This window comes from Psittacula echo (assembly GCF_963264785.1).
Source record: "Psittacula echo genome assembly, chromosome: 4".
NCBI lineage: Eukaryota > Metazoa > Chordata > Aves > Psittaciformes > Psittacidae > Psittacula > Psittacula echo.
Genome location: NC_137738.1, coordinates 43472855 through 43485353, shown reverse-complemented (window position 1 = coordinate 43485353; position 12499 = coordinate 43472855). Strand labels below are relative to the sequence as shown.

The 12499-nt window shown below is 35.9% G+C and overlaps 1 protein-coding gene across 2 annotated transcripts in view; it reads right to left on the bottom strand.

Annotated features, from left to right (window-relative positions):
• The window catches only part of ZDHHC14 (zDHHC palmitoyltransferase 14), a gene marked incomplete at its 3' end in the record, with an annotated part of 98993 nt that overhangs the window by 23073 nt on the left and 63421 nt on the right, over positions 1–12499 (bottom strand). For both annotated transcript variants that reach the window (XM_080615200.1, XM_080615201.1), the window contains exon 3: positions 10642–10800. In XM_080615200.1, the coding sequence (XP_080471326.1) occupies positions 10642–10800 (159 nt within the window). The remainder of the gene's footprint in view (positions 1–10641; positions 10801–12499) is intronic.

The window sequence follows — 12499 nt, the reverse complement described above, 5'->3', positions numbered from 1 at the left end:
TCGAACTATACATAAATCCACAGTAAAGGTGAAGTCCTTAAGCCCTATGTTTAAAAGGCACATCTGTCCAAGCACAGAAGTTTATTTTAGCTGTAGTTTTAGGTTAAAGACCTACATTACAGCTTTTCCTTGAAGGATGTATTTAGTATTATCTTCATTTAAAAAAGTCAAAACAACATGCACAACAGATTTCTGAGTTCACCAGACTTTCAGGGATTTTTAAAGTGGCTTTGCATGACAGCTGTTTGCACCACATGTTTCTGCCCTAAATCTGTTTCAAATTCCAGTGGGGGTATACAAGGTGAAGTTACTGAACTTTCTTAGGATAAGGCTTCAGAAATATATTGATTCAATGAGCACTGCTAAGAATACCAAGAACCAAACACTCTGCTATTTAAAACACCAGGCAATACTACCTGTATTCAGTGCAATACAGTTGTATTCCAAAATTAAGTTGACATCACATTTGAACAATGCTTATTTTTAGATTTATGCTTCTGAATGAGTTCTTACGTTCTGATAAACACTACACTTTATTTAATGGACACCTAATACAACATATGAGCGAATAATGACACCAAGAAAAATACTGTTACAGAGCCTTTTAAAGAGCACAATCCTAAATTACTGCTTCAGAAAAAAAAAATATGACATGGCTTTGGATAATGAACTCTGTATATACACATTCATTATATTCTATGCTGACATTGTGAGAATCAACAAGTTATACTGACATAAAGCTCAGTCTCCAGCCATGAAACTAGATACCTTAGACATCTATTTGATGGATTCAGATAAATGCAAATAGAAACACACATACACACAAACCCCTGTCTATAAACATACATACTTTGATATATGCATATACATTCCTTACTAAAGGCTGACTTTATATTCGTAACCTACTTGCCACTCCTCTCCAATTTCTGCCTTCTAAATTCCATGTTGAATTGAAAGGCTCTCCTTTCTCAATATATACCTTGCCAATCATTGTGAAGCTAAGTAGCTACCTAAGATGTTTGTAAAGCAGAAATGGACAGAAAAGGGTGATATGAAATACACTGCTGCAGTGTTAAATCTGAATCAACTCTAATGAAAAAGAAGTACTAAAGGGTTTGCATGGTTGTAGTGAATTAATAAACTTGGACTCATTTTTCTCAGTCATAAAATAGAAAGGGATGTGACATTTATGTTATATGCCTCAAAAGCATATTAAAGAGCAAGAGATTAATCTACTCAAAAGAGCATAAATATGTAAATGCAAGTTAAAGATAATAGCCTTACAGCTTGTGACCTGCTGTGCTTGTTAATGCAAGAGAAAACAGCCAATTCTGACAAAATGAACAGACAACTAAGCAGAAACTTCTAATGCTGTTAAGAAATACAAACTCTCTTAAATCTAGAGCTGTTTCTTCTTTCTTACAATAGACATGGTTTAATAAGTATTAATGAACAAATAATATATTAACTTAGAGTTCACCTCCAGCACTCCAGATGCCTGCAAATTGAACCACCAATGGTTTGAAAAAGGAAGCTCTGCCTGACATCTCTACTTGGCTTGGACAATGCTGGCAGCAAAATTAAGATTTACCTTCACTGACAAATGAAAAACCTCTGATGTGGAGAAAACCTGGCAATTACAGCCCTCCAAAATTTAAAATGCAGAGCAAATACAAATGCAGCTGATTGTTGTGAAGACTGTTACGAGGTGATGACTGCAGTTCTTGTTCAAATTCATAGGGTATAGTTAATGTATTGCTGAAATTAATCATACATTCATGACAAAGTTAATGTAAAAATATCAGAGGCAAATGAAGAGAATTAAAACATTGGTAATACAAACTATTGATAATAAAAAATGGATTAGAACTCTCATTCAGGGAGGAAGCAAGCTGCAAGGGCTGAAATGTTTGCCTATGGAAGCATCCCATGGATAGAAAAGTAGCAATAGATCATCTCCTGCACTCAATTTTAAGCAAAAGCAGCAAGGTATTTGTATTGCTAATGTATTTGCCTTCAGGATGTGGTATGACATGACAGCTATACCTATGTAATCAAGAACTACAGCTAAAATAATGGCCCTGCTTCTCCCCTTTTAGCAGTCCTGTGAACCAATCTCTTGCCTCTGTGTTTATGGCTCTCCATCCTTACACCAAGCCTGCTGTTCATTTTACCCTATGGGTAGCTGGTTGACAGAGCCAGATGGACTTAAAACTATGGTTAATTTTCTGTTGCCTAGCTCCCCGACCACCTCATCACAGTATCAAACACCAAAGCTGGCCCAAACACTGCCAGAAAAGAGATTAAATGATCCTTTCAGACACAGTTAAGTGTTAATTAGCTAAACTGTAACACCAACTTTACTACAAGTTAACACTTATCAGGACTGCAGGAAAAATCCAGTTTTGATTACTTTTTCAGGGTCTGAGAACAAAAGCTGAAGCATACAAAAAGAATCAGAAAATGTACAACCAGTTTTAAAGCAAAGTATCATGAAAACAGGAGGTGGGTAAATGGAGATTTAAAATGCTGTTTGTAATGACCACAGAAAACCAAAGAGGTAAGAAACCTCAAGAGCTGTTAGTAAACCTGCACCAGTGACTTTATTTTACTAGTCTTTCCCAAGTGATCAGCAACTTCAAATTTGGGTAATAGCTCCTGAGGATAGCCAGCAACCCCATAACCAAATCCAAAGGGTGAGGCTTCAGCAGATAACTGAGCCAATCTAAGAACTTAGTATCAGTGAAAGAGATGATGACATGCTGCCTTCCCTGCCACTTCATCCCATTTCCTTCTTTAACTGTCTAAGCTGCTGATGAATCAGTCAGGTCAGTTCCCTGAACTAGCAGAAAAGAAAAGAACATTTTTGTTCCTTGCTTAGTGAGAAAACCTGACATAGCAATGGCTGTGTGTTACTAAGGGCTGTGTGAATAGGAACAAAGGAGAGAATCACACAGGTGGGGAAAAAAAAGAGGATAAAGTTCAAGCAGCAAACTGTCAGCATGACTCACTGGTCTCATTAACACTTACCTAATAATATATGCCAAGTGGATGACAGAACAGCATACCAGTTACATCATACCTGAGACATTTCTCAGTTTTTACCTTCCCAAAAATATCTACATTTGAAAAATTAAGAAACATTAACTGCTGGATAGCTCAGATTGAAAAAGAACATTTCCCATTTTAATAAGCCAAGTTCTTCTATATGGAGCGTTTACAGTATTTGCGTCAGAAGCCAAACCAAAGCATGTTCCTTTCTGCCCAGAACGAAAGAGTCAAATCTTCACTTTTCCACAGCACAGCATGTAGACTCTTAAATCCTTAAATGTTCAGCTTCCATTTTTTCAATCACTACTCTCCAGGAAACCACAGACAAAATGACCCCAATGCTTCCTTTATTCTTTCAAAAATTTTAGTAAAAGCTTTATAATTCACAGGGAACAAAAAAGCATTTTTACATGGAATATTTTAGGCCAGCCTGGCCCTTCAGCTTACAGCTTCTCTCACCTGTTCACACTGTGATCTCAGAAACATTTGTTATTATTTATGAACTGCTTCCTTCTTCCTTTGCTCCACTGGATCACTGCACACCAACGTACATTTTTCTAAAGCATAATGTCAATGCAGGTCTCAAAGACAAACAGTGTATTGGTGCAAAAATATCTAGGTCAAACTACTTGCAGACTCCAATGAGCACAGGTTAGAATTCACTTGCTAATTTTTCCATCCCACTGAAGTAAAGCATTGTAGGGTAAAGAAAGACACAAACCTAAGGCATTCAATGACTGTTACCACCTTTACTGAACACATGCAAACATGCATCCCAGGACTGGAAAGACTGAAGAGCCCGCTATTCAAATCTTGTGTCAGTCAAAAGAAAAATCACATTACAGCTCAACCAACTGGCCCAACATTACTCAAAATTACTTTTGTTAGTAGCAGTACAACATAGGACTACAGAGTCCATTGTCATGGATGCACACTGAACAATTATGTAGAGATACCAACACATCTGCACGGATTTGTAATGATGACAATTACAGCTTTTTGTAGGACTATGATGTCATGATATGATGACATCTATTCAGGCTTCTTGATTTGACATTTTGTATGACAAATAGTACTTTCAGAATCTGGATGCTCTTAAAATGTTTAGGCAAACAAATGAGATTTTTAAAGTCCATATAAGGAACACGTTTTATTACAAAAAATACTTCTTTTCGTCTAAGATACAACAGTCCAATCCAACAGCCTGCTGAGTCATGCACGCATGCACAAAAGCCATTACAACTATAGCATCAAGTCCCTTACAGTCACTTCAGAATGTCTAATAATTTAACTTAATTAGCAAAAAATCTGATATTCATGGCAAACTTCACAAACCCTCTCCTCAGCTCAGTTGTTCAGCTCCAATTCATGGCAAACTCCACAAAACCTATCCTTAGCTCAGATGTTCAGCTCCAATTCACAGCAAATTTCACAAAACCTATCCTTAGCTCAGATGTACAGCTCCACTGACTAAAGTCATCACTACTCAGAAAATTATTTATTTAATCATATTTAAAAAAGCCACTGATAGGACTTGCCACCAATTGCCAACAGCAGTCAAATGCATGGATCAGTTTAACTTAGACATTCACCTGTGTGACAGTCATTCCCCTGAAAATGCCTTTGCTGCTACTTTTGCAAAATGAAATTGGAGTAGAAACTTATATGAAAAAGAGACTGAGTAACAAAAGACTGATTGCAAGTTACATTTATATTCATGCTGATGTTATTTTAGAACATCTGCTATAGACAATGAACAATGGACCCTTTAAATCGCCACACTTCAGTACTTGCGTACTCTGATCCCAAATCAAAACACCCAAAGAAAATCAAATCGTACAGAAAGAGCCTTCTAGCCTCAAATTTACTTTTGGGAAATACTCACCAAAGGTTTACTCCAGGTTACATTCTGGTCACTACGCTAATTTACAAGGTGATGTAAACTGAAATAGAGATGTAACAGTGGGAAAGATGGGCCTATATTAATGAAATGGATTAATAATGTGTATGGAGATCTACAACAAAAGGTCAATCAGAAACACAAACACAAGGGCTACTCAACAAATATTTCACTCTTAAAATCATTTCAATACTGTCCCAGACAGCTAAGATATTTGGGTGGGGCTTATTCAAGCAAATCAGTTGCAATGTCAGCTTTTTCCATGCTCATCAGCTTAAATAGTAGCAGGCTAACGTTAATCACAAAAAGAAAATAAACATGCTTAATGTTTGAAATAAAAATAGCAATTGATTTATCAGGAGAACATCCATCCATTGCCCTAGGATAGCTCACAGTAATTAAACTGTATTGTCACATAGCCTACTTCACTGCTATCTCCAATAATAAATGTCGACTAATTAGCAACAAATCCCTTTGCATGCACATTAATGGTGACATTTTCAAAGGCAACAGCAGCAGTTTAGAATGACTGTTCTTTGAAAGGTACAAAGAGTGCACAGCAAAGGACCTCACTGCTTAACAATCTCTAGTTAAATACCTATTCTTGTCAATACTTTCACACATTGGGAACCAAATAAGTGCCAGACACACAGCCAACCATGGAAGAAGAGAGTTAGAAATCCCAACTTGTCTCTAGGAAACGCATAGTATCCTTACCAGGTATCAGCATCCACAAAGTTTATGGAGTTGTTCCTCTTTTCTACATGAAAGCACACAGTTTTATTCACACTTCTGTATCTGTCTTTGAATTCCTAACTATCTATCTGTCAAATTGGTATTGCACCAAATGTAAGTATTTTTTGTCGTAGGTTCCTAATTCTTCTTGGTAACTACTGTCTGACATCTGTGGCTTACAACATCATTTACGTAGTTGGGTATTATGATCATCTCTGCTTTTTTTTCATATGCAGACCACTATATAAAAGCTGCAATCTCTCTATGAAGTAACCTATTATACTATTGTATTTTTTAAAGAGACTTTCTACCATATTTACCACTGCTTTGGCTTAGACTTAAAAACTCTCTGACAAACATGGCATGCTCCCTGAATTTCTAACATACATCTAGTATACAGATGGCACAATCATAAACAAATATCAGTTCTGTAAGTGCTGCTGCATACTCCTTTCAGCAGCTTCTTGGGTGCCCAAAAAGGTAGCACAAATAGAAAGAGCCAAAGCCATTTCTCACATGTAAAAACTTGGGAAAAAATATACAAAAGAAGAAGAAAAAAAGGACATAGCAGCCAACTTTGTGGTTTTAACTCTTCAGCTAAAGAGTTACTTCTGCACATCCCGAACCAACGTTTAACAGGTTCATAAATCAGGCCCCAAAATGAAGTGAAAATTGTACTCTCCTCATTCCAGGAAATGTAAGGAAAGAAGTAGGCAAAGGTCATGAAAAAGAACTGAAAGCAAGAGGGGAGATAATAAGGTAATGAAAGAAGAGTGCTAGCATATTGTATTTTCAAAACAATAAATTAATGTAGTCCAGTCAATACAAAACCCAAAAGACAATACCTACAGTTGCCTGGTAGAAGTGCTTTACAGAAGCAATGATTTAACCAGAAAAGGGGTGTCTATTGGCTTCCAATATAGACTATTTTCTGTCAAAATTTCTGCCAAAAACTTGACACTTAGTCTCATGTTTTGGATCTACAGAAAAGCAACCAGACTTACAAGTGAAAGGAATCCTATCTCCTACAGAAACCAAAAACGTTGATATAAAATGCCAGTATGGTATGTGTGCCTCAGCACTACTGGCATTATGGTTCCCCATCTAAAGAAGTTTGTATTAAGTACAAAAGAAGGCCAACTAGGATCTATCAAGGGCTATTAAAAAACAAAACAAAAAAAAAAAGGGATGTCCCCTCAGGGTTCAAGAAGGCATATGCTGTAAATAAGAATATTCAATAGAAAGCATCCTTGAGTGCTTGCCCTCTTCTCCCATTCTTCACCAGGGATCCTCTCTGGCCATGGTGGGAAACGGGCTACTACACAAACTGAAACTTTGGTCTAACTTAGTATGCCATTCTTGTGTTCATTGGTGATCCAGAAAATTCAAACTAAACGTTTAAAGGTTGTGATATCCAACTTCAAAAATCTGAGCTTTGAATCCTCTGGAAAAAAGTCATGTGTTGAAAGAAACATAGTGGAACTGGAGAAGAGAAGCTACTTTCATCCATCAGTCACATATAAATTTACGACATACAGATATTGAAAGAAATAAAATGGCCATATTCTTTTAGATTATTATAAATGGATCTCTTCTTCCATCATATTGGACTTTTGCCTTAGTCTGTATCAGTTACTTCACTTGATAAGCAAAACTGTGGCATGTGAATACCAGGAATGCTTTAGATAGATTATTGGACTAAGCTGGTTTACTGCTTGTTAAGTATTATTCACTGTTTCTCGTTAGTCATTTGGTACTATATTTAAACAGATTGCTTGGAAATAGTCAGATGCTTTTATTATAGAAATTAAACTAAAAAAGACAAAAGTTATTTATTAAAACCAGACCAAAAAAAAAAAAAAAAAAGAAGAAGAAAATTACAGCCTTAGTGTTGAAATGACCATAAATAGATAAATAAATAAATTTAAAAGGAATTTGGTCATTTCAGAACCAAAGCCAACAAATGGCTTCTTACTAGCATCACACAGTGCAATCAAAACCTCTTTATAAAACCCCGCAATAACTAGCCTGAGCTCAGAATTTGCCTGCTGTTGTTATTCTTTCCTTTATCTCTTGTGTTTATGTGTACATTATTTTAAATTCAGTTATAATTTTTAAGCAACATAATGGTACACTGAAAACCCTTGAAGGGCTAATTTCCAACTGCCAATCACTAAGGCAGTTAAAAGCAAGCATGTCAGGAATACACCCAAAGTATCTGTCTCAGGGAACACTTACTTGATCAAACATGCAACAAATGCAAAAAAATGCAACAAACTATATTTGTACAAAAATATATATTTTTCTGGATACTATTATGAACATATTGTAAAGCTAAAGGAGTTTGAAGTATTATTATGGGTAGAATTCAAATTAGTTCAGTGCGGTTTGTTTGTTTCTTTAAACAAAAAGATGTTTCTTCATGTTTTTATCTAAATATACATGACATTTATTAAAAAATAATGAGGAAATGAAAATTAGAAACAAGATAAGTAACAGATATGCCTACCGGACAACTAGAACGTTAGGATTAATTCACGAAGGAATATACCAACAATGAATAATTTTTGTACTCACATATTTAAAATGTTGCTAAGGATTCCTTACAGAATGAAAAGCATCAATAGAAAATATGGAACAAAAGAACCTCTCTTTAACACTGCATTCATTTGCCCAGTACCATAAAACACCTTTAGGAAAAGATAGCATACTGTTTTTGATAAATAGTGAGTGCTAGTTTGAAGAAAGATTCCATTCCTGTATCATACATGTCTCTGTACATAGTTTACAACTCTAGCAAAAGCTTCCAGAACTATGTGGTAGAAAGGAACGCAGTCATATTGGTAGTGAGTTGCAATATTAAGTTACTTATGTATCTGTATGTGTGTGAAGTAGGAATATTTTTGCGTTGGTTTAGTTACACCAGTAAGGAACCAGCAAATGACAGTGGCACAAGAACACCCACTGCTATTATAAGATTTATTCTCAAACTAAAATTAAATAAAAGCATCATCATATAGACAATCCTAACTTAAGAGTGGTGGTAAACTATGTAACACATTTTAATTAAGTGTATGCTCTGTTACTTTTCCACAAGTATGTGAGCAAAATTATTGTCTTGACATCTATTTTCCACAGAAAATTAGCTGCAGGTACTTGTAGCTTTCACTTCTTTCCTTCAAAAGACCAGAATAGTTACATGACAAATATCTGTACTGAATCAGGAAACAGAAATACTATCCAATGCACCCCGACCATAATTTCCATTGCAGAATGAGGTGAGGAGAAAAACCACAGCAAATTCATTCCAATAAATGAATGGAATTTTTTTTTAACACAAATAACTTCAAATTACAAAATGTGCAAGAGGATATTACAATGATCATAGCTATTTTTTGAGCAGAAAAGCCTAATCTTGGATACAATTATCACTCTTATGAGTCATTTGCTCAGACCTTTTTGATCTACATTCATAATAATTCACATCTGTTGCTTCAGGCACAGACATAATCAGAAAGCAAGGATCGAGTTGTTTTCCTGCCATCATTAATTTTATGTTTCATGGAGTATGTTTTCCAAATTTAGTATGACAAGGACATCATCAGATTACAGAATAACCTGTAACAAAATTCTTCATACCAATTTATTAAAAAACAATTTATTAAATAAGCTTCAGGATGTGTGTGTGTGAGTTGCTCTTATTTATGCACTCTCGGTAAAGACAACAGCCTTCAATTTTTATTTTACTGCACTGGTCAACAACTTCATTTTCATATTATCAGGTTTGCTGAGCAATACAACACTTTTATGTCCAGGCTACATATCTGATAAAATATTTTTCTGAAAATGTGTCAACTGCAATTCATAAACATCCCTATTTGCCAAGCTCAACAGCTTTTACAACACTTACTCAGTTTTAACACATCAGAAAAAATTATTTACTGAAGGAACCATCTAAAGATACCAATCAACTGTATAGGGCCAAAAGGCTAAGCTTCTCACTCTGCTGTAAGTGTACTCCCTAAATGAATATCATCTAAACATGAAACTGTAATTCTCCCAATGACTGCTTTATATCTAAAAATAAAGCTGCTGAATGCTGCAATTACATTTCTCAGCTGGAGACATCTTTCTACATTATTTTCTTGAATGTATAAGATCCAGGCTCAACAGTGTGCTAATCAGCTGCACTGAACTCTAAATGTGATCTAATTAACTAGAAGCTACTCAGATTTGATTGGTGGGGTTTTTTTGGTTTGCTTTTAAATCCAAGCATATCTTAATCACCTTGTCTGCCCTCCGAAGAAGAGAGTAATGAAAAAAGACAAGATGTTCAGAGGAAAAAATCCAACCTATCATTACAAAATATCCTTAGGTCTTGACAACATCTACTTACTCTCAAAATAGCATGTTTGCCCAGCTATTTCTTATGGATTCTGACTTTCAGATTTCTAGTCTTAAAACTGTTCACAGGTAAGAATCACCTACCGTGTGTATTCTGGTCACAATGCAAGCTCTAACCATTTGAACTATGCTACATAGTTAGCCTATAATGAAGTGAAAAAAACATTTCCTTGCCCTCAGTGTAGTTTGGTGAAGGAAACAACTCTAGAGACTCCCATAAAGCTTTGTTCACTGCACTGGAAAGTTCACCGTACACACTATGCCTCTCTATTTGAACTGGGTGTGTTCTTTGTCTGGCAGAGTAGGTTAGGAAAGATGTATGCACCAGAAGATATTCTTCCTTAGATTAGCAACAACCATCTGTTAGGCCAAATCTCCCAACTCCTCTAAAACTCTTAACATTTAACAGAGCTTATAGGAAAGAAGGATGAACACAGCAAGTGACCTCTTGAGTAATCTTGTCACTAACTCTTTCTCTCTCATATCAAAAGTACTCATAACAATATATAAGCTACTAAATTGAACATATGCCATATCTTTTTTTTACTCACCTACGCAGTTATCACAAAGGCTGCAATGTGAGGCACGAGGTGGGCGGAAAATCTTGCAAGTAAAACAATATTTTAATTTCACTGTCTGTCCATTGATGATCACTTCTTTTGTTCTGGGAGGGGGGCGATATCCTCCTGAACTGGAGCCATTTGCAATATCTAAACATGGAAATAGAACGCATTACATTTTTCACATGAGCTTTGGTGTATGCACAGAACTGTCTTTGATGGCAACCTATAGTAAGTTTCAAATTGACATCAAAACACTTAAAACAACTTTGTTTCCCATTTGTATTCTTCTAAAATAACATGTAGCAAAAAGACAGTAAATTACAAATAGCATCCATAGCCAATCAATTTGAATTAAAGAAATCACCCAACCCAATTCTCAAATGCTGACATCAATCTTGATCACAAAACTCTTGTACTTTCACACCCCCAATAGTTCATGGAGAATACATTAAAAACTATGACTACTGTAGCAGGATGGTAAAACTTGGACAAATTAGGATTTCAATTAATTTTTTCAGAATTCCTATAATAACAAAAAGACTCTCTAGAAGTGATGCAGAAATTCTACAACCTAATATAGAATCTGCACATTTACTTAAGCAACAGCAGATCTGCCATTAGACCTTGGCGTTTGGTAGAAATAAGATCAGTCATCACTTTGAGATCTTTTAAATGCTGTGATAAAATGAAGCACATCCAGAATAGTATTTCACAGCTCTTGCTGTTTCAAAGTTTGAAAATCTAACTCCCAGTGTTACTTTTACACATCTTGAAGCTTGTTGCATAAAAATAGTTTCCAACTACCTCATTTGGTGCAAGTGGTGGGGTTCTGAGCTTTGTTTGCTTACTTTTGCTTTATTTTAGAATATCAGCACTCATTTTATCCAGCAACTAAAGGACTGGTTAGGCTGAATCACTGAAGTTCAATTTTGTCCTTTAAATGTGTGCAAGCTGAGCTATACTCTGAAAGCTGAACATATAAAAGTGGTACCTTTTTCCCAGTTTGTTGTGTAATGACAATCAAATCAAACCACAGAAGTGGAAAAAAAAAACCAAAAAACAACCTAAATTATTACTCTTGGACAGGCTGAGCAGCAAGAACAATGGGGAAGTAAAATGAATTATTTTCCAGTATATGAATGAAACTACATTTTGAAGTCACAGTCACCTGTACAACTGTGTATCAAGTTGTCCCCCTCACTTTCATGTTGGACAAATGTGGAGCTGTAATGACAGGTTACTGAAAGATTCATGACTTGCATTTGAGCTCAAATTGTTGGAAGTATCACTCACAGCTTCTGACAGGTCTGCAGACACATTTACACAGCCTACAAACAACACATTTTCCAAGGGGGCAACTAGAAAGCCTCCTACCTCGTAAGGTATTCAAATCAGCGGTAACATAGTTGTGCTGGCAAAGGTGTCATTAAATGATTTGCTAGATTTGGCAGCAAATCGAGCTTAAGAAATTCCCATTTGCAACATGCTTACCACTTCATAAATATGCATCAATAAAACTATTTGTGGGACACCACTGTAAACATGATCACTGAAACTTCTGAAGTCACTGGACTGCAGAAAACTCTTGAGAAGAGGGTGGGAAGGAGAGGAGCAATAGCTGAGAATGGTGGAATCAGGGTTTGAAGTTCCTGAATGTCTCTTATGAGAACAAAATAGTGAATACTGAAGAAACAGCAGCTTAGAAGTAGCCTACTAGACCCTGGTAAGCTACAGGCATTTGCTTGTGTTGTATCTAAACTACCTTCTGCAATGTTCCTGCAATGCTGAAAAAGGTCCTATGGTCTGCAAGCGGAAGCAGAGATTACTGTATGGCTCCCATAACAAC